Source organism: Erpetoichthys calabaricus, chromosome 8 (assembly GCF_900747795.2).
Source record: "Erpetoichthys calabaricus chromosome 8, fErpCal1.3, whole genome shotgun sequence".
In the NCBI taxonomy this organism is placed as follows: domain Eukaryota; kingdom Metazoa; phylum Chordata; class Cladistia; order Polypteriformes; family Polypteridae; genus Erpetoichthys; species Erpetoichthys calabaricus.
Window position 1 is genome coordinate 144,415,271 of NC_041401.2, and position 23,391 is coordinate 144,438,661.

Consider the following 23,391-nt stretch of genomic DNA (forward strand, 5'->3'; position numbering starts at 1 on the left):
ACATCACTACATCTTGATTGCAAGTCTGCTGCTTGGGCACAGCTTGGATTTAAGCCCCCATCACACTGCACAATGAATTTTCACTCACAAATCTTATTTACATTATCTTAATGTGTTCTGGACAGTTAGGTCACACTAGCCCTGTTATGTAGTTTGACATTCCTAGCAGCAACTCATTAAGACGAGTCCACCACTTGTTCCAGCAACATCAAACAGGTTTGATTTTGTCTTAAGTTGTGAGGGTGGGCTTGTGTGTGAGCTGACAACCAATAAGTGCTCATCTGGAAGTACAATGAATAAAATTCGGAGGGAAGCACACATTTTTATCCCGGCAAACAGAAGGTAGACCCATGTGTCTGATGTCTTGTGTTTATCATACCATGAGAGATTGGGAATAAAGAATGGCAGAACTTGCCATACTTGAAAAACATAAATACAGGCAACTACACCATGAGAGAGCAACGTTAACTGGCTGTCAAAATGCAGCGAGCTGGTGAAACTTTGAAAATTTGAAGCTGTACTGAAAAGCTGTCATGGAGTTGTATAACTTGAGATTCCTATTCATTTAATTTGACATCTCAAGGTAATGAGATACAGCAAGTGCTGTCGTTGAGTCTGACATGCTGTCTGACTGGAAACTATGTAATGTGCTGCCAACTTTAGCACTGCTTCATGAGAGGGCCCACCTCCCAAACACATACACACTCAGAGAGGGGATGACCAATTATTATACTAACCAGCGCGTTTTTGAGTATCCTGAGGAAAACCCATGCAGATAATCGGGAGAATGTACCAACTCTACACAGGTAACATACAAAGAGGTGGCAACACTACATACTGTGTTATTCAAATAAAGGAAAATTTCATAACCAACACAGGTAAAAACAAGCATAACAAAATAATCAAACACGTGTTCCTGACAGTAGTGCACACTTTATGTCAGTTGAACATTGCCAGCAAACCAACAATAATCCAAAGAAAATGCATTATATCGCAAAATAATAAAAGAAGAGTTTAACTGGCTGTGAAACGTGACAATCATTTATAAAATCTGACAGTTTTTCTGACTTAATGGCGTTACATTTGAAAGTTCAATTCAAATATTAATAATTATAATAAATGCAGATGTTAAATAGGATCAGCATTGAAGTCCCATCGCTAGTAGAAGTGAAAAAAGTACCTAGTGTGGGATCCAGTTTTTTCGGTTTCTTCCATCTGAGGGTCATCGTTTTTCCTGTTATTGCCTCTACAACAGGAGCTCCATCAGGCGGGTCAGGCAGGACATCTATGTGTCACATACAAGGTAGAAATGTTTTTGTTTGTCATGTTGGTCACTGATATTATTCTACTGGGCAACATTGTACTTCCTAAAAACATATTTATCTAAAAAATACTTGCTGTACAATTAAAGGATTAGAAGAGGCAGAAGAAGAAGGGAAGGGGAAGACTGAATTAGAATGGTGTGCTTAGACAATAGTCCAACTGCTTTAATGAATTTGGGGAGAAAACACTGCTAACAGTGTGTTTATGGGTAGACTGCTCTTTATTATGTATTCTTAATTGAAAAGGATATCAAGTGTTGTTCACAGCATGAACTCTGGTGCACCGCCATATTCTTCAAATTTGACAGCAGTTGTTTCACATTAAAACAGTTGCTGCATTATTATTTTACATTACCATTCACAAATAACAACAGGAATCAATAATGCACTCAGTGTGATAATAATACAAATCTATAATAAACATATAGTATCATGGTATATCACAGACATTTTAAGAAGTATGTTTACGATGTAAATTTCAAAGTATTTTCAACTGGCAATGGCAATTAATGGTAAATGAATTTTACATCAGACTAAAATCCATACGATCAGCCTCTGTTGCTACAGCTTCAAATATGAAAAACAATTCAATACTAAACTTCAAAAAAGAAAAGAATACAGCTAAAAAAAGTTAAAGGTAATCTTTTTCTTTGTGCCGTACATTTGCACTCTAGCTCCCCTTCTTGTTTTGATTTATGTGCTGTGTAAGATCAGAAGTGGCCTAAACTGAATAAAAAAAGGATCAGACACTAAATATAAAAAGATCTAACAAAAATCATCCTTTATGGCTGGTACAGTAATAGGCAGATAGCAAATTATCAGGGTAACTGATTAAAAAAATTCATCAGTGTATATTGCTGTGATTCACATTTTTCTTAACTTAAATCCTTTTAATTTGAGTAACCACATTTCGCATATGAGATAAGTTTTTTAAGTGATAAAATCAATCTCTGACTTCATTCACCTGTCTCATATATTAAAATATTTGAGTAAGTGTTGGATATTTTAAAAATATATTTGGTCTCCTTATGTTTTCAATGAATAACAATAATCAGTAAATATTATAGAAGCATGAACAATTCCTTATTCAGCTTCATGTGATGTTGCTGCTTTCTTTAAACACAAATAGCACATTTTATAAAAACAAACTGTGAAAAGTAATAGACCTTCATTTCTCCTTTATAGGCATTAATATTTATTGGTAACGATCTGAGTACTTTAAATAATGGGTATAATTTTAAAACAGGAACCTCAGGGGGTTGCTATAGGAGTTCTGTTAAACACTTCTTGCTGTGTGACAGAAGTAAAGTCTTTGTTAAGGTCTTGCTATCTAGTGGTAGAGTACGTGAGTAAGGGGTTCACTACGGGTATCCCCATTCTAAAGTGTTGTGCTTTGTGCAAATCTTATTAAGATCAAGTAAACAGTATGTCAAGATCTTCTTATACAGTACTAATACATACAGAGAGGTAAGTCATGTTCTAAAATGTTACAATTACTATGAATATTAACTTCAACTGGAAAGCTAATTAGGCCTCTCCATTAGATCTGGCATAGTCGGCAGGAGGGGGCATTTATTACAAATAACCATCTCATAAAATTCAGTAAAAATGTAAGAAGTGGGTTAATGTACTCATCAGGTATATAGTGGGAAGCAGACACGTGGGGGTACATTTTATGGACTTTTTATGTGGAGTCTCCCATTGTGAGCAGCAGTTCACTATAGTCAAAGCCAGGTCTACACAGGAACACATTTTTTACCAGTAGAAATCAAAGAGAAATAAAGAATAAAAACCAACTTTCACCAAGGCTTGAAGAAAGAGAGTAGTCACCAGGGTTAAAATTTCAGAAATGATTAAAAGACTTTTAAATGTCAACAGAATTGAACAATATACATCTTCTTACAGTAGAATCTTTATGAACAAAAAGAGTGTTTGGAATTATTACCCCAGATTTCACTTCCCACACATCTTACCTTGTGGTAATATTATCAGTTTTATTACAGTTGCTGAATTGTTAGGAAGGGGAACATTAAAAATTAAGTTTGGGAAAACATTTATTAGAACTTGTTATTTATTTTCCAAGCTTGATTAAAAAATGACAGGGAAATACATATTTGATGAAATGAGTAGTTTGAGATACGTACCTGTCACATACAAATGAGCATAGCACGTGGCCTTCCCCACTTTGTTTGAAATGACACTTTTATAGACACCGCCGTGAGCATGTGTGACTGAGCGAATAACCAAGCTATGGATGTCTCTGTCTGCATGGAGATGAAGAATTTGGTTAGTGCTGTGATGCAGTTGTAGGTTATACCAGCATCTGTAAACCTGTAGTACCGCAAACGTCAACAACTGTATTACAAGATCGTATTCTATCAAAAACTGTAGACTGGACATGAACTTAAAAATCCAAGAAATCCATACTAAAAATAAAAAGAATGACTATCAGCAGTGGTTTGTGCTTGTCCATTTCTCACCTAACTCTTTGCCCAATTGCATTTTTGTCTGTGTTCATCATCTCAGTCCTCACAAGCACTAAAGGCTTCAAAAGGTATGTTATGTTGCTTTTACAAGAATCTTTCATAATTGGTCATGATCACAAACTGCTGCTATATTTACTGTAAACTCTTCATATTTAAGATTTAACACCCATGTTTTAGTTAATTTGTAAATCTGAAATTAGAGAGTAAAATACTGTCCTTCTTTCCACAGTTCAAATTAATCTTTTATGTTTAGTATCAGTTCTAATTCTAGTTTGCAGAACCCATTTGAACCACTGCCCATATACAGTAGATATGTGTAAATGTAGGGCTTGGAGATGGACGTTATAGTGGAATTTTTGATTGTGAACCAGTTACTGGAAATGCTATACTTCATTTTTCCTTGTGTCGTTAACACAAATAGCTATTTCAAGTGCTAGTACGAGCCCACAAATGGACTGGTCATGTATGTGTCAACGATCTGCCATAGAGCATTCACACAGTCCCACTCACTTCCACAGAGCAGATCTGGAGTCACCAGTCAATCTAATACACAAGTCCCCCAAATTTGGAAAACTGGAGCAAACAGAAAGACTTCCAGTCAGATACATCAAGAATCTGCAAACTCCACACAAAGGGTTCCTAGGTTGGTGATCAAGCCCAAAACACTACAGAGTGTTCATTCTGAATACCCATATCAACTACAAAAGTTCTAATTTGGCAAAGAGTGACTGATGTTGTTCATGCCTTTTAAAGATAATCAATACAATGACAGAATGGTCCTTACATTTGTCAATATAAATCTGCAGATAGGAAGAAGCTAATTTGTATGAATGAAAGATTCTTGAATACTAATTGACACTGAAACAAACTAAGAACTGTGTGAGGAGCAAGTATCTCCTGTAGGCTGCTGCTTCCAACAAAGCAAAGTTGCACAAAATAAGGATTCATATTTTTGGAACATACATGACACCCTTTTTCTTTTTAAGAAAGAGCAAAAGAAATGTATCATCTAAAAAGTAAGCAATAAACTTAAAAAAACACAATTGTGTGTACCCAAATATTACATCCTGAGTATACCAATACTTACTGTATTAATTAAAATATGAAGCTTCACAATTCTCATCTACTACTTCTAATTGGGTTGTATCTCAGACAGTTTTTAACAGTTGTTGTTTAAAATAATTTTAATTAAAAAAAACAGTAATACAATCTTATCAGAAATGAATTTGGGTTTAAACAAAACTGAAGAGTAAATGACATATTTACAAGTATGTATTCAGATTACTTTCTGAAAAATGCTGGTATTTACTATAATCAAGTACTTAAGTAAAAGTATTTTTATAGTTTTTAAATAATACCATTAAATAGTGGTATCTAATTAAATTTTTTAACATCTCCTGAGGAGTGAATTATTTTGATTTAGATATTTTTAGGGATGAATTGAAGAAAAATAGGTTAAAATACTTTAGCAATTATATAACACCACAGGTAGTTTTGTGTTTGCTGCTGAACACTAGTTCTTAAATCTACATTTTATTCTATATGAATTATAGCTGACTTTTATTTGGTTGAATTTTACATTAATTAAAAAGCAGTAAGACCATACTCTTCATACATTATCATTTGTCAAGTGGTATGTGGTTATTATTCATACCTAGTAGCTTATTATTACCAATAACAAATATATACTGCAACAAATTTAAAACAAATTAATTTTCCAATTTAATCACAAAAAAATGTTCACAGTTGATATATTCATATTTCTGTTGTGATGTTATTATATACTCTCTGGTGTTTGTTCTGCTAATCCTAAAGAAGAAGTTAGATAAGATGAACTCCTATTTTTGCTCCACAGTACATATTATTCCCATATTGTCAGCACATCTTGAAGATTAACAGACTCTGAAATGTTAAAAAATGTGATTAACCAAATTCAACGTAAGTCATATTTGTTATTTAGTGAAAGCAGTCATTTCTAATGGCTGAGCCTGGGACACACTATTTGGCAATCGGGGTTAAGATGGCAACTCTGGACAATTTTTGGTCACTTTCCATGGGTTATGCCAATTGCAACTGCGGATCTGATGGAAAGATTAACATGTCAGCAGACAGTACACGGCAGTTCCTACCGGCCTTACTTAAATCACTTAAAATGTGGTTTCGATATTCCCACATACACACGGTCTTCTGATCTTTGAACTCCAAAATCTATATGTTAACTGGTACCCCCTATTCAGCTAGAGATCTTTGGATTATAGTTCACATTTTTGTATACAACAACTACTTTAAGTGTAACAGTGATATATCAAGTATTTATATAGCACCACTCATTATGTTTTGCTAATGGTAATAATAAGCTCGTAATAAAACCATATAATATTGCATATGTTAGATGTTGTTATGGCAACAAAGCATTTACTTTAATAAAGTAAATACTTAGCTACAAGCATTGTGAATCATATTTGTTGTGTCATTTTGATATTCAGCTTTAAACTTCCAATAATTTCTGTGTCTAGTCATACTTAATATTCATGGCACCAGAGTGTGGGGACTTGTTGCATGTTGTTTAGCACATGCAAGCAAGAATTTCACTGTCCTCTATACACGTGACAATATACTATAAATAGTATAAATAATGTGTATGGGAATCTGCATCATACCTTATCTTTGTCAATAAGGATCCCCATATAGTGGGTTTAGTGCATACTTAGTAAGCATATAAAAAATAATAGCTAGCCTTCTAGTGAAAAAGAAAATTATAAGAGTAAATGCAATTTATATATCAACATCCTTCTTATTCTTAATTAATGTTATGTCAGATTGAATGTCAAAACTAAAAGAATTTGTTCAACTTAAAGACCTCTAGATTGTCAGTTATTTTGGTTTATCTGATGGACATACATGTTCCAGATCCTAGAGGCAGTGAAAATAAACACAGATGCCATTCACTTAGCAGGTATAACACTGACTTATCTCAGCAGCAGAACTGCATCACATAGCAAGCTCTGAATAATACATTATAAGGGTGATGGAGAGTGATAGATGAAGGTTTCAGGAGTTAAGGTGTGTATCAGTTAGGATGGATCTGCTAGTGATTTATGAAATGAATATGCAAAATAAGCTCCTCTCCTTCTTACACTGCATCATTTTCCTGTCTTCTGTGCTGTCGATCTTTTGACCATTGTGGAACCAAGTGATAGTGGGATAAGGCAGGCCGGCCACTTTGCATTTTAAAATGGCCTCCTTCCCTTCCACTACATCCAGGTCTTGAAGAGGCCTGACAAAGTCGGGCATGGTGAATCGTTCAACTTCACTCTCTGGAACCTCGGGCTCTTCAGGAATGGAAGGCATCTTTTCCAGCTTGGCTCTACAAAAGTAAAACAAGCAATGGATGTATGAAAGCCTTAAGAAAGCTGCCTGCATGTACTATATATAGAGTGTGTATCTATCCAGGCCCGGCCTTAGGCATAGGCGAAGTAGGCGACCGCCTAGGGCCCCGGCGTCCAGGGGGCCCCGGATTGATGGCGGCCAGGCCCCTAGCCCGCCCCTCCCCTCGCAATGCATTCCAAAAGTTTCAAATATCCCAAAAAATAAAAAAGGACAAAAAAACTAAACAAAGAAAAAATACAAAAAAACTAAGCTGGGCTTAGCTACATACCGCCACGTGGTGCCCAGTGGAAACAGTTCATACTGGCTAAATTGTAGCAGCTAACTACTCCGGGCGAAAAAGGGACGCAGGGTGATGACCTCGTAACGTTACAAGAAAACGTCTCCTTGGTCTAATTTTCACGCATTTCGCAGAGCTTCCAGGGGGGGTCCCTGGACCCCCCTTTCGCCTAGGGCCCCATAATACCTAAGACCGGGCCTGATCTATCTCCACAGTGCACTGCAAACAGGGGTAAATCGAGAACACAAAATCAAACATGCAAACTCTACACAGAGGTACACAGGCCAGGATTCAAATGCAGGACACTGGACCTGTGAGGCACCAGTGGTAACCAGTGCAACCACAAATATATATTTAGAAAAATGGAGTAGACTTTCATTCTTCTAATAGACAAGTAACACAGACCTTGCACTCACACTAACTTGTATTTCACAAGTCATAGCCAATATTCATAGTTTACAAAAATGGCACATATGTCTTTGCCATTAAACAGCATTCTGTTCATCTAGTCTATCTCTATTTATTTATTTTTCCGACATAATAAGATGTCATGCTGGGGACACTCGATAGTTTGACTTCTCAGGAAGAAAAGCCTCACATTCATGTAGCACATTAAATAAGAAGATATTCACAAGCCTCCTTTTTAAAAATAATATTTGCTTTTCTGAATATTGTGACTATATCAGTATTATGCTACTCACTCCCTGTTGCTGTTTGGTCTATGAAATAATCAGAAAACAGAAATGTCTGTTCTTCCAAAAGCAAAGAAGTTCATCTCTGAAGCCTGAGAGCCACAATCACTTATCAAATGAGCAGGGTATGTATGGATACATTTATAAAATATTTTCCTTACATTTGAGAGGAGACAGCAGGACGTGGCTCCTGCACATACAACTCTGCAGAACACTCGGCTTCTCCGTGGGCATTCTTGGCAATGACTGTATAGAAGCCTTCATTCTCATTGCTAACATGGGAGATGATTAAAGAGTGCAGACCATGATCCTTTAGAATGCGAATATTTTCATTTTCTTCTAAAGTTTGCTCTATAAAGAAATCAAAAAACAGAAACAAGTGGTTTACGTTGCAAACTACAGTCATCCCCATTTGCATTCAGTAAAACTAAGCAAATGAAAATATGAAATGTAAAAGTTGTTTCTAATGTTAAAGACTAATGAAAAACTACAGAAATACTAATTCATAATGTTTATAACTCAAAAAGTTAATAAAACCTGCTATAAAATGACAAAGTTATTTTTTTCCTCTACTTACACACTTATACCACCTTCAGAGTTTCCCTATGCAAAAGGATGAAGGTCCAAGTCTTTAGGGTCCTGGTGCTTCCTGTCTTGCTATATGGTTGCGAGACATGGACGCTATCTAGTGACCTGAGACGAAGACTGGACTCCTTTGGTACTGTGTCTCTTCGAAGAATCCTTGGGTACCACTGGTTTGACTTTGTGTCGATTTAATGGTTACTCACGAAGTCCCGAATGAGGCACATTACCTGCATTGTGAGGAAGCGTCAATTACAGCACTACAGCCATGTGGCTCGATTCCTTGAGGGTGATCTGGCTTGCAGGATCCTCATCAAGGATCTGAGCGGCTGGACTGGGTCACATAACACCTGGCTGCAGCAGATGGTCATTTCCGGAGGGTGGGACTGAACCATGTATCTGCCTGGTGGGGGGAAGGGTTGCCAACCAGGATCCTGAGCTGTTTCGTCATATGGTGGGTGCGGCAACATGATGTACCGGTGCATACTCCCCAACCTGACCTGACCTGTTATAGCACCAATTTATCCCTCCCATCTTAAGACTCATTATGATATTTTGGGATAATGTTGACTATTTCCAGCAGAGGACTTCTGTCATATGCACAGAAAGACAACACTAAGATGATGCTCCTGAGATCCTGTGTTTGGTACATTTGCTATTAGATCAAAATCTTTGATCTTGATCTTCTGCTACTTACAGCACCTCACTACCTCCACCCTATTTTCCTCTCTGCATGTTCTTCTCAAAATTTTGCCCCAGCAACTCTACTTATGGTACTTCACCTTTCTAGGCTGGGGTTTCCAACTCCAAACCTGGAGGGCTACTGTGGCTGCAGGAGTTCATTCAAACCCATTTCTTAATTGGTGATCAGTTTTTGCTATTAGCTGTTTAGCCTTAATTTGAATTTATTTGTTATATAAGTCCCAGACCCCTTAATTATTTGTATTCCTTATTTAGAAGCCAAACAATAATGAGATACAAAATGAGCCACCACTTAAACAGCTAAATTATGTTCATCATACATTATCTAAAAATAAAGAAAAGTGAAGGTTTCAGTGATGTTGATCTGCTCAGGTCTACAAAACCTTTTGACAATGGTCAATCAACAATTCTGCTATCTCCATTAGCAGAATGAGAGCATCAACAAGCCACAGAATTAAATAACAATAAGAATTGTCTTCTAATTAAGAAACTGGTTGGAGTTTGAGGCCCCAATTTAGCTGGTCATCTGGTAGCTCACTTCACTCTCATTTGTGTTTGTCTGCCATTCAGGGAAAAAAATGAAGCGATTCAGAGGATGGAATCTTAAAAAACAAGGCAAATAAATGAAGGAAATTAAGTTAATCAGAAGTGAGAACTTCTGGCTACTAATTAAGAAAAGGGTTAGAATGGAAACTTGCAGCCACAGTAGTGCTCCAGGACCAATGTTTATAATTCACATCATTTTGTTCTATTTTGGGTTCCTAACAGCAGACCCTATTTCTCAAAATTTACCAATGAATTGTTTTGTTTGACTGACTGATAGTTTACATTCTTTTGTAAAATATTTAAACATTTTGTGCTTATTTCAGTTTCTACAACTTGTCTTGGGAAAAGGTGTTTGTCAAATAAAAAATAAGCCATCAATCTTTCATTGAACCTATTATATTTGATTAAAGGTCAAATGTACCATTCTTAGAAGACATGCCAGTCCATGATAGGATAGTCAGTCAATTTCTAACCTGCTTAGTCCAGAACAGGGTCGTAGAGGTGCTGGAGCCTATCCCAGCTAGCACAGGGCAGAAGGCAGGAACAGACCCTAGACAGTACACCAGTCCATCACTGGGCAAACACCCACACTAGCCACACACTTGAATTAATTTAGTATCGCCAACGCACCTATCCTGCATGTCTATGGACTGTGGGAGGAAAACCACAGCACCTGGAGGAAACCCATGCAGACACATAGACAACATGCAAACTCCAGGCAGGGAGGACTCAGAATACAAACCTTGGGGTACTCCGTACTGTGAAGCAGCAGTGCTACCACTGTGCCACCCATGATAGGACATATTCAACAATTTTTTGGAACAAGGAAGGAAAACGAGCAAACCCAGAGAAACGTCTTACAAACAGAAAAATATTACATATATTTATTTGGCTGATTCCTTTATCCAAGACAACTTAGAACATTTATGATACAATTGGTTCCACATTTTTTCAGTTGGAGCAGAGGCAGGTCAAGTGACTTGCTCATGGTCACACAGTGTCAGTAGCTTGAACCCACAACCTCAAGGTTTTTGAAGTCCAAAGCGTTAACCACACTGTCTGCAATATGAAATCTGAAAACACCACGCAGTGATTGGGTATATTTTTAAGTTTACGACTCTTGGGCTGTGAGGCAGCAGCGCTAACTACCAAGTTTTTTATTGTAAATGAAAACCTAAAGACGAAAAGTATAAATAATAAAACATTTTTCGTAAATTGAAATAAATCAATCAACAAAACTGACATGAAAAACTAAAACTAAACAAAACTATTCAGTAACTGAAAAAGCTAACTGAAATAAAATAATAAATTACAAAACTATTTTCAGTTTTCATCAGGATCAGTCTTATGCATGGGCTAACCTGGGTCATAACAATCCAGGAATTAATCAATATACAGTAATCCCTCCTCCATCGCGGGGGTTGCGTTCCAGAGCCACCCGCGAAATAAGAAAATCCGCGAAGTAGAAACCATATGTTTATATGGTTATTTTTATATTGTCATGCTTGGGTCACAGATTTGCGCAGAAACACAGGAGGTTGTAGAGAGACAGGAACGTTATTCAAACACTGCAAACAAACATTTGTCTCTTTTTCAAAAGTTTAAACTGTGCTCCATGACAAGACAGAGATGACAGTTCTGTCTCACAATTAAAAGAATGCAAACATATCTTCCTCTTCAAAGGAAACAGAGAGGAAAGCAAACAAATCAATAGGGCTGTTTGTTTTTAAGTATGCGAAGCACCGCCGGTACAAAGCTGTTGAAGGCGGCAGCTCACACCCCCTCTGTCAGGAGCAGAGAGAGAGAGAGAGAGAGAGAGAAAAACAAACTGAAAAATCAATACGTGCCCTTTGAGCTTTTAAGTATGGGAAGCACCGTGCAGCATGGCGCTTCAGGAAGCAGCTGCACACAGAAGGTAGCAACGTGAAGATAATCTTTCAGCAATTTTAGACGAGCGTCCGTATCGTCTAGGTGTGCGAACAGCCCCCTTGCTCACACCCCCTACGTCAGGATCAGTGAAAGTCAGCGCAAGAGAGAGAAGAAAAGTAAGTTGGGTAGCTTCTCAGCCATCTGCCAATAGCGTCCCTTGTATGAAATCAACTGGGCAAACCAACTGAGGAAGCATGTACCAGAAATTAAAAGACCCATTGTCCTCAGAAATCCACGAACCAGCAAAAAATCTGCGATATATATTTAAATATGCTTACATATAAAATCCGCGATAGAGTAAAGCCGCGAAAGGCGAAGTGAGATATAGCGAGGGATCACTGTATATGAATAAGTATTTGTTTGTTGTTCTGTCATTTTTCTAACTCCTTTACCTTTATCCCTTAAATAACTCATCCGACTCTAGTTGCCTGCACAACATCATCCCTGCCTTTATGCATCTCTAATGAACAGCAGTTAGTAATGGAAGGTAGCTGCTTAAACAGTGTTTCCAGTGGCAGGAAATCTGAATATGGCCTGTCGTAGCGTAAAGCGCATGACAAAGAAAGAGATTTCTCATATAATAATAGTAACAGTTGTTCAGAAATTGACAGTAACAATAAGATAGATCCTTGTGAAAGTGAAGTATGCAGTATGGAGATGGTAAATTTGCTCAACTGGAAAATTATAATGCCTGAATGTGTATGGTGTAACAAAAGCTGCCATTCACAGGTACTCCAGGGTACAAGGCATAAGTATGAGATACAGATGATCTCTTACATTATAGAATTTGTGTCTGGTCATAAGTGACCGCATTTAATATGTGACAGACAGACATGCACAGCAACTGGCGTACACTGAAGCCAAATTCCAGGGTGCATGACAAGCTGCTGGGTTTCCTTGACTTTTTGTATGTCAAAGTGTAATATAAAAGTCTGAAACTAGAGTGTACTAAGTAACAAAGCCTTTTCCAAATGAACTGAAAATCTCGAGTGAGAAACATTTCAGTTACTTCTTACAGGTGTTTGCATTTTGCTACATGCAAACAACTTGCCTGCCATTTTGCAGAAGAGAAATCCTTGTGGTAAAATAAAGTAATTCTTTGATGCACTGATAGAATAATTCAGTAATGTCAACATACCTGAACAGAATGTTATTGTTGACAAATTCCTTGTGCTTTAGGAATGTCATTTGGCAATGAAGTGTACAAAAATACAGGTAAAGTTTATCGGTAGCTTGACAAAGCTCCTAGAGATGGCAAACTGGTGAAAACTAAACCTGGTGATTGTCTTATTTCATTTATTTATTTTTTATGGTATTCACTGCTGAAAATGCTTCATATTTTCAAAATAATTTGGTGCCAGAATAGCATTTTAAAATATTTTTCCCTCCCATCTTTCATTCTCTCACTCTTAAAATAGATAGTTGAAGGATTATGCTGTCTGTTCTTGACACACACACATTGCACACAGATGCAGATGTTGTTTTGGAGGTTTTTCTGTACATCTATTGCCTGCTCTTGCTCTCTGTTCATGGAGTGCTTACTGTTCTTGTGTAGTGGCTATTCAAGTCTCGGCTACCCCTAAGCCTTGACACTCCATACTAGTTTTACTGTGGTTCTCTCAGTATAGCTAAGGTGGCACCCAAACAGTGGTTCATGCTTAGGTCCCCCTGACCACTAAATCCCCCATATTTTTCATGAATATAGACAGACAGACAGACAGACAGACAGACAGACAGACAGACAGACAGACAGACAGACAGACAGACAGACAGACAGACAGATAGATAGATAGATAGATAGATAGATAGATAGATAGATAGATAGATAGATAGATAGATAGATACTTTATTAATCCCAAGGGGAAATTCACATACTCCAGCAGCAGCATACTAATAAAAAACAATATGAAATTAAAGAGTGATAACAATGCAGGTATACAGACAGACAATAACTTTGAATAATGTTAACATTTACCCCCCACCCCCCCCCCCCCACCCCCGGGTGGTATTGAAGAGTCACATAGTGTGGGGGAGGAACGATCTCCTCAGTCTGTCAGTGGAGCAGGACAGTGACAGAAGTCTGTCGCTGAAGCTGCTCCTCTGTCTGGAGATGATACTGTTCAGTGGATGCAGTGGATTCTCCATGACTGACAGGAGCCTGCTCAGCGTCCGTCGCTCTGCCACGGATGTCAAACTGTCCAGCTCCATGCCTACAGTAGAGCCTGCCTTCCTCACCAGTTTGTCCAGGCGTGAGGCGTCCTTCTTCTTTATGCTGCCTCCCCAGCACACCACTGCATAGAAGAGGGCACTCGCCACAACCATCTGATAGAACATCTGCAGCATCTTATTGCTATTTTTGCTATTTGCTATTTGCTATTGCTATTTTTCTGATTTCATCTTGTCTGAAGAAGGGGCCTGAGTTGCCTCGAAAGCTTGCATATTGTAATCTTTTTAGTTAGCCAATAAAAGGTGTCATTTTGCTTGACTTTTGACTCTGATTTGTCATAAATTTTCAGGTCTTCAGGTGGCAAAATTCTGTAATTTCTGTATAGAAATCAACATGGACAGTAGAAAATGACAACGCCCTGTATGGGAGTTTTTGGAATACAACATTAAAAACGACAATTGTAAGTGCATTGTCTCAGAGCAGGGTACATTGTTTTATGTACAGAGTAAGGGTACAAACCCTACAAACCTTAAAATTAACCCATGGAGTCAACACAAATTGCCTATGACATGTTTTCGGGCAAAGAAAAAGAAATGTTGAAAAGTGCCAAAAACCTGAAAGAACATGCAGGTCCAAGTGTACATAATGCAAGACAGCAAACGTTAACATCATGTTTGCAAAGGCCATCTTGGGGAGCAAACTCAGTCAAAAATGAAGACGTGAAGAAGCCCAAGTTAATTTGTCCATTGAGACTGGAATGTCTACAAGGTTATGCGTCCCAAAATTGGACATGTGCAGCACAAGCACATGTTATGGTAAAGCTATAAAAAGTGAATATTTTAATGGAGAAGGAAGTATTCAGCCATTTCTTGTTTGCTTTATTTCCACCACATCTGGATTGATAAGGGCGGCACAGTGGTGCAGTGGTAGTGCTGCTGCCTCGCATTAAGGAAACCTGGGTTCACTTCCCGGGTCCTCCCTGCGTGGAGTTTACATGTTCTCTCCGTGTCTGTGTGGGTTTCCTCCGGGTGCTCCGGTTTCCTCCCACAGACATGTAGGTTCCAAAGACATGTAGGTTAGGTGCAATGGCGATCCTAAATTGTCCCTAGTGTGGGTGTGTATGTGTGTGTGTCCTGCGGTGGGCTGGCACCCTGCCCGGGATTTGTTCCTGACTTGTGTCCTGTGTTGGCTGGGATTGGTTCCAGCAGACTCCCGTCACCCTGTGTTAGGATATAGCAGGTTGGAAAATGGATGGATGGTTTGATAAGTTACAGGTAAAACTATAGTTTATTCAGCAAAACTGATAAAAAATGTAAATGGCTTATAAAATTGTTCATATGCAATACCTGCTTGGGTTTGTACTTGTTTATAATGGGACATACTTATAGGCTTCTACTAACATTAAACAATATTATTTCAAAACCCATTAAGTCTACAATTCTATTTCATTTGTGGCATACAACTAAACTCCATTACATCACTGTCATGAAGTTTAGCCAAATTGGGCCAGAAATGGGCAAAATTGGGCCAGAAATGGACTAGAGACATTTAAGTAATAAAAGACTGAAATTATCCGTAACCCATACCATAAGTATCCATCCATCCATCCATCCATTGTCTCCTGCTTATCCGAGGTCGGGTCACGGGGGCAGCAGCTTGAGCAGAGATGCCCAGACTTCCCTCTCCCCGGCCACTTCTTCTAGCTCTTCCGGGAGAATCCCAAGGCGTTCCCAGGCCAGTCGAGAGACATAGTCCCTCCAGCATGTCCTGGGTCTTCCCCGGGGCCTCCTCCCGGTTGGACGTGCCCGGAACACCTCACCAGGGAGGCGTCCAGGAGGCATCCTGATCAGATGCCCGAGCCACCTCATCTGACTCCTCTCGATGCGGAGGAGCAGCGGCTCTACTCTGAGCCCCTCCCGGATGACTGAGCTTCTCACCCTATCTTTAAGGGAAAGCCCAGACACCCTGCGGAGGAAACTCATTTCAGCCGCTTGTATTCGCGATCTCGTTCTTTCGGTCACTACCCATAGCTCATGACCATAGGTGAGGGTACCATAAGTACCAAAACTAAAATTATTATATACAGTATAACTATAAAATAGAAATTTGGTGCCAAAGTGGAAGTGCTGCTGCCTTGCTGTAAGGAGACCAGAGTTTGTGTCCTCTGTCCAAAGACACACAGGTTAGGCAAATTGATGGCTCTGAATTGGCCCTAGTGTGTGTTTGCATGGTGTGTACTGTATGTGTGTGTTAGTGTTTGTGTGTCTAATTATGGACTGACACCCTGCTCAGGGTTTGTTCCTGCTTTGGGCCCTATTCTAGATGGGACAGGCTCCAGCATGCGCCCCCATGACCCAGGTCTGAATTCAGTGGGGTTAGAAAATGACTAAAATAAAAATGTTTTTATGAAATAAAATCTATACTAAAATTAATAGTACATTATGAAGAAAAACTAAATCTAATTTGAATTTCTAAGTAAAGTAATTCACTCAGAAGTAATATGGAAATTAAAACTAATATAAAAAGGTAAAATCATAATAATCCTACTAACCACTGTGACACTGTGTTGCCTAGTTAGGGATAATGAGAAAAATTATTACAGTATAACCTAAGTTTACTTTCCAGTCCACCACTTAAGAAGGAGATGTGCATTATATTTTGTCTTAAATGACATATATTGCTATGCAACTTTTCAAAATGTGGAAATGAAACCTAATAACAGATTACAAAAATAAGTAAGCTACAAATATTACTTCAGTTTGGCTAAGAATATTAACCTTTAGTAGACAAGTTCTTAATATCAATGAATATTTGATTAAAGAATGTCTCTGCACCCAGCTAAAAGAGTGCTGCCTGAAATACAGTGCAGGCATTTCTGTAGGATGACACGTCCAACACAGTAGCCTGCATTCCATAATGTTATCAGGTATTGCAGCCTAGTGGGAAAAATGGTGGACTGTTAACTGGCTACTGACTCAGTGATGAGGATATCTCACAACCTACTAGTGCTCCAATTGTGAAAATATGTCTAAAATGTGCCATTATGATTTTAGTAAGAAGAATCGATTTACTAAATACCGGTTAGATATGAAATTGATGAATAAACAGATGTTGTGCTCATATTCTACACAAAGGAGTCAAATAATGAAAACCTGATGCAGTTTTATCAAATAAGTCCATGCACTGCACATATCATTGTCCTCCCTAGGTCACGGTCATCACTCTCTTCCAAGAGGTGTCCACCCTCCTGACAACAATGCTGAGTTAGCTACAGCTTATGCCTTTGCTGAAAGGTTTCATACTGCTGTCAGTCTTGGAAGCTTTACTTGGCTGTAAAGAGAACAGGCCACACTGGCCCACCAGTATAAACTTAGCCTAAGTAATAAAAGTCTGAAATTATCCATTCATGAAATGTCCATTATATTGAACATTTTTAAAATTAAGCAATGAGAGGAACACGAGATAAAAGGTATCAGTTAAAATCACAAAAAACAGTTCCTTCTCAAAAATGGAATTTTGGAACTGAGAGTAGGTTTCATTATTCAAATCCTCTGTCCAATGCAGCATAGGAAGGTTATCCTTTTTTTTTTTAATTATTTGCTTATATGGCTCACACATTTATCCAAGGCGGCTTACAACATTTGATATACAATTTCTTATATTTCTTTGCTTTTCCAATTGGAGCACAGACAGGTGTCAGTAGTGGGATTTGAATGCACAGCCTCATGGCTTGTAGATCAAAGCCTTAGCCACTATGCCGGCATCAGCTGTGATGATCTGAAATAATTAACTGACAGTGAAGTTTAGGACAAATGGAAGTGAAAACAGAATTAGAAATAAGGAAATATTACTTTACAAAGTAATATAAATTTTAATCATATATGTTAAGGATAAAGCATTACACCATCTGAGCAGGGAAAGCCCTGGGTGTTTCAAAGGTTAAGTAAGAAGTAGGAGATTCTGAGAAATTTGCAACCAAAAATGTGAGAAAAAAAACAAAACAAACGAGATTCTTAAGAACAGAGATCATTTTGGAGATTGAAAGGAAGATCTGAATCTGTGCCATTGCTTCTAAACTTTTGTAAGAATATTATTTTCTTAATTACTCACATTTTTCTTTAATTCTTTTAACTTTGTATTTTATTTTCATATTCTAATAAATAAGGCATACTCTTACTATGATTTGTTCTAGAATTGTGTTTTTCTGGTCTCAAAGGTTAGGAGTGTGGAGCTGATCAAATTAGATATTTCATTGAAGTGTTAAGCAGGGTTACAGATGCTAAATACAGGTCTGTGAGGCAATGGCCTACAACAGGTAAGCTATATTTGTGAAAGTCTTAACATCAGGTGCTGCGACCATAGATTTAGAACTGCAGGGTGGACTCTCAGGCAGCCTAAGGTCACCATTGCCTCCACATCTCTCAGATAACCTCGGTATTCCTCCAGGCCAGTATCTAGACAAGTGAAAGAGAAATCAAGACAGTCTGTAGTGCCATCATATAAGCAAAACAAGCTGATTTTTTTTGTTTCTTGTTGCTTGCCTTTACACACGACAGCAGCACATTCTGTCAAAAACCAGCAAAATGACTGTTGAAAGGGTATGATGTTGCAATTCCTGCATTTCTGTCCCATAAGTTGACAAATACCATACCTTTTAGTATTTCACTATATTTATGTGTTTTCCACAATCCTGTAGCTATCCCTAACCCTAATCCTGTAGCTGTTTCATTCTCTAAGTATAACCTTCTATTGGAAAAGTTGTTGCAGCGATTAACATTGCTGCCTCACATCTATATAGTCTAACGGTGGTCTCAGTAAAGCTTGCACATTCTTCCTAATTCCACTTCGATGTTTTCTTAAGCATCCTGATGCTGTGCCCACTACCTTGGTGGGTGACTTTAAATTGTTCCATTCTGTGTGTGTGTGTGAATTTTACTGCCGTGGACTGATGTCATGTTCAGGGTTCCTTATGAGATGGGCTTTGACTTTTTGCTGACCTGTCATGGAATGAGTAAATTCAGAAAACAGATGGATGATGTTTTCTTATTGAACCAGAACAACAGAGTAAGCAACCAATAAAATATACAATTAAATGGTTGCTGACTGGCAGAAAGGTATTCAGGCAGCCCTTATTTTTATGGGTTCAAAGTGAGAATCTAAAAGTAATTCTTTTGCATGCATGACTTTAGGGCGTAGTATATCTGCTGACCTTGCTCACATATTAAGTGAAGTAATCTGTTGTGAGCTGACATTGACTAGAATTGTAAAACAGGACTTGTAAACCTATCTAGATGTATGTCATATAGATAGGTTACCCTAATGTGCAAGGATTGCTTTGGCTTATTACTGATGTGTTTTGGGGTAGTTTTGCCTTATTATACTCTACAGTCTTGCTCTCTTTCTGTCCATCTCTCAGTACTCATTTGAAACAATGATACTGCCCATATGTGGCTGAGAAGTTGCATCCTTGAGCCACAGGCCTTTGGGTAGCATGAGCATATGGTTTAATTTGGGAAGATTTTTGATAATCTCATTTATCTTCCTTCACTTTCCTTTAATATTGTTTGTCTTCCACATCAGAGAGGTGGTTGATCTCCAAATTAAGTTCTGCTTGATAAATCATGCAGCATTATAAGCGATGTCCCATAGTTAGGGCCACTCAGGTGACACTGATTAAAACTTTTGTGGCAGAACTTTTAGAGTGAGTAGTCTGTATACAGAATATACAGTAGGAAGTAGTTCAGATTAATTGCCGGAGCTATACAATGGAAAAAGAGTGGGCAAGGACAACACCATTAAAAAAATTAACTTTAAGCCTATGGCTACCATCAATATGACCACACAATAACAAAGGAACATCTCCAAGACCTGGATACAACCAGCATGGCCATAGATATTTCAAGTCTTGACTCAATGTTATTTTGTAGAGATTGGATAAAGAGGAAATACTTGCTTGAATAGTCTGTTCTTATCAAAATTGTCTTAATGTTCTAATGGAGGAAATAACTTCCTTCGCCCCGGGTATATAATATGATGAAAATTATAAAAACCATTGTTGACCCTCCTTCTTACCAAAATGGCTCCACGTCACTTGTGGGGGTGGTGTTCCGCTGACCTTACAGTCAAAACGAGCTGTCCGTCCCTCTATTACTTCTAAGATATCCAGTTTTCTCGTGAATAATGGTTCAATGGAAGGAATGACTTTGAGATTTCCACTGGAAGTCAGCTCATCTGTGAAGAAAAGACAAGTTCAGATTTTATTGAGATAAGAATCTTTGTGGTTTTCAGAAGCATTACCTTCCATGCATCAGTAAATGACAAAGCAATATCACCACCAACAGGAACTGGCACTTCGCTTCTTGCTTTCCAAAGTAGCTTATTTTAGTTAAGCATGTTGATATTAGGGCGGCACGGTGGCGCAGTGGGTAGCGCTGCTGCCTCGCAGTTGGGAGATCTGGGGACCTGCGTTCACTTCCCGGGTCCTCCCTGCGTGGAGTTTGCATGTTCTCCTCGTGTCTGTGTGGGTTTCCTCCGGGCGCTCTGGTTTCCTCCCACAGTCAAAAGACATGCAGGTTAGGTGGATTGGCGATTCTAAATTGGCCCTAGTGTGTGCTTGGTGTGTGGGTGTGTTTGTGTGTGTCCTGCGGTGGGTTGGCACCCTGCCCGGGATTGGTTCCTGCCTTGTGCCCTGTGTTGGCTGGGATTGGCTCCAGCAGACCCTCGTGACCCTGTGTTCGGATTCAGCGGGTTGGAAAATGGATGGATGTTGATATTACCGTATTGGCCCGAATACAACGCGACCTTTGTTGACTAAATATTTCCCGTTCAAAAGTGGACTCGCGTTAAATTTGAGGACTAGGCAATTTAATGTAACAACTCTTCTTATTAGTACGCCTATACCGACCTGCGTGTTGGTCGCGTGTGCCACGTTCGGTATAGTTTGGATCGGTTCGAGTACACAAGACTGCACGAGAGTTTCTAGCTCCGGTGGAATCGCTGGTTTCGAGCATTTCGATTCTGGCGCACGTCCGGCATACGCCAGCAAGTGGCTATTGCGTCTATGATTCACAGGTAAGTGTAGTCCACGTCTATCGCAACTGTTATAGTAGTAATTTGCATGTTTGCTCTAGCGGCGGGTTCTTTATTGCCCATAAAAAATGAGCGCGAGTTATAATAGTAGTGTTGAGAAAAAAGGCTCATCAAAGAGACAAATAAATAAAGGTACCAGGAGAACCTACGATATGAATTTTAAGATTATTGTTGCAAACGAGGCAGAGAGAACGAACAACATGAGAGCTTCAAGGAAATACGGAGTTCCAAAAGTAAACGTCCGTCTCTGGAGAAAAAATTTTACGAAATATATGAATGCAAATTGCTCAAGAAAATCTTTTAGTGGACCCAAAATAGGAAGGTTTAAAGAAGCTGAGCATCGAGCGGTAAAATTCCTAATAGAAAAGCGAAATGAAGGATTCCCAATATCCCGTGAAGTTATAAAATTTAAAGCGTTAGAAGAGGCTGCTAATTTAAACATCCCTAAAACGGACTTTAAAGCAAGTATGGATTGGTGTAAAAGAATGATGAAACGGAACGGTTTATCACTACGACGGTAGACAACTCTCGCGCAAAAACTTCCTGGCGACTTTAGTGAAAAATTGTTGAATTTTCAGCGGCATATTATAATATTACGCAAAAAGCACAAGTACAATCTTGGAAATATCGGAAATGCAGACCAAACACCTGTCTATGTTGACATGCCTTCCAACCTTACGGTAAATAAGAAAGGTGAAAAATCTGTCTTATTGAAGTCAACTGGTTACGAAAAGAACAGAATTACTGTTATGCTTACTGTTACTGCTGATGGACAAAAACTTCGACCTTACGTTATATTGAAACGTAAAACAATGGCCAAAGAAAAGCTGCATCCAGGAATCATTTTTCGGGTCAAAGAAAAAGGTTGGATGACAGAGGAATTGGTATTAGACTGGTTGAATGTGATATGGGGAAAACGGCCAGGTTCTCTGAGAAACACTCGCTCCATGCTAGTCCTTGATACATTTCGAGGCCACCTCATGTCAAGTGTTAAGGAAAAAATTGAAACATTGAATTCTGATCTTGTAATAATACCGGGTGGTATGACATCCCAGCTGCAAGTCTTGGATGTGGTGGTTAATAAACCGTTTAAAGATAACTTAAGAAAAGAATACAAAAATTGGCTATTAGCGACCAATCACCCCAGGAAAAATAAAAAAAACCCTCAGTCTCACTTTTAGGAAAATGGGTTGCGACCGCCTGGCAGAAGATCGAACCTGAATCGATAGTTAAAGGTTTCAAGAAATGCTGCATTTCCAATAATTTAAATGGGACTGAAGATGACATTTTGTGGGAGACTGAAAGCGTGAATGAGCATACTGACGATAACGATGCGACAACAAAGAGTTCTGATTCTGAAAACAGTTCTGATTCTGAATAAATATTTCCTTTTTCATTTTTCTTTCACTTACGGTAGGTATCTTGTAACTTACCTAATACTACCGGTATTAATTTTGTTCTACATTACTACTTAATTTTATTGACATGAATGTAACTTGTCATATTACCTATTAAATAAATGATTATCTGATTGAATTTTATTTTCTTTGAATTCTTTCATGAAAAATGGATGGATCACGTTAAATTCAGATTTTTTTTTTTCTAAAATCTTCATGAAAAAATTGGGGGCCGCATTAAATTCAGGCCGATACGGTATTTGAACAAATGACTGTGAAGTTATCTTTCTGTTTGAATTTAATGAATGAAATCTTTTGGACTAGAGTAAGATAACATCTGCGTACATTCTGAATGTTTCCTTTACTGCAATACAGTGAATCTTTAGCCCTGCTGGTTTACCTTTTGGTTTTCTATTCAATGCTCCCCAACCTGACCTGACCTGACCTTTCTATTTAATGATTCGTCCATTATCAAACGTAATGCATTTCAGGACTATGGGGCCTGTAGTGACAGTAACCAATGCTGAATGGGCCACCAATTCATTAAAAGGCATATCACAATGGAGGAAAACTAGAGTACCTGGAGAAAACCTGACCGACAAATGGGAAGAACATGCAACCTCCACAGAGAGAGTGTTCAGGCCAGGATTTAATCCTAGAACTTTGGAGTTGAGAGTCACCAGCATCACCTTTGTTTTAGTATATTGTCACAGTTTAGCCATAAATGTTAATGTTTAATTTTTTAAAATAATGCATTTATTATTTTTCTTATGGGAGCATTGCCTGGTGATGACATCATCACTCTCCCTGTT

At 38.4% G+C, this 23,391-nt stretch overlaps 1 protein-coding gene across 1 annotated transcript in view; it reads right to left on the minus strand.

The window, feature by feature from the left end:
• spega (striated muscle enriched protein kinase a) overlaps nt 1-23,391 on the minus strand; it is a 450,531-nt gene that overhangs the window by 135,337 nt on the left and 291,803 nt on the right. Inside the window, exons 11-15 of the mRNA XM_051931209.1 lie at nt 20,166-20,324; nt 8,329-8,518; nt 6,946-7,175; nt 3,467-3,586; nt 1,181-1,285 (exon numbers count right to left, since the gene is read on the minus strand). Coding sequence (XP_051787169.1) covers nt 1,181-1,285; nt 3,467-3,586; nt 6,946-7,175; nt 8,329-8,518; nt 20,166-20,324 — 804 coding nt within the window. The remainder of the gene's footprint in view (nt 1-1,180; nt 1,286-3,466; nt 3,587-6,945; nt 7,176-8,328; nt 8,519-20,165; nt 20,325-23,391) is intronic.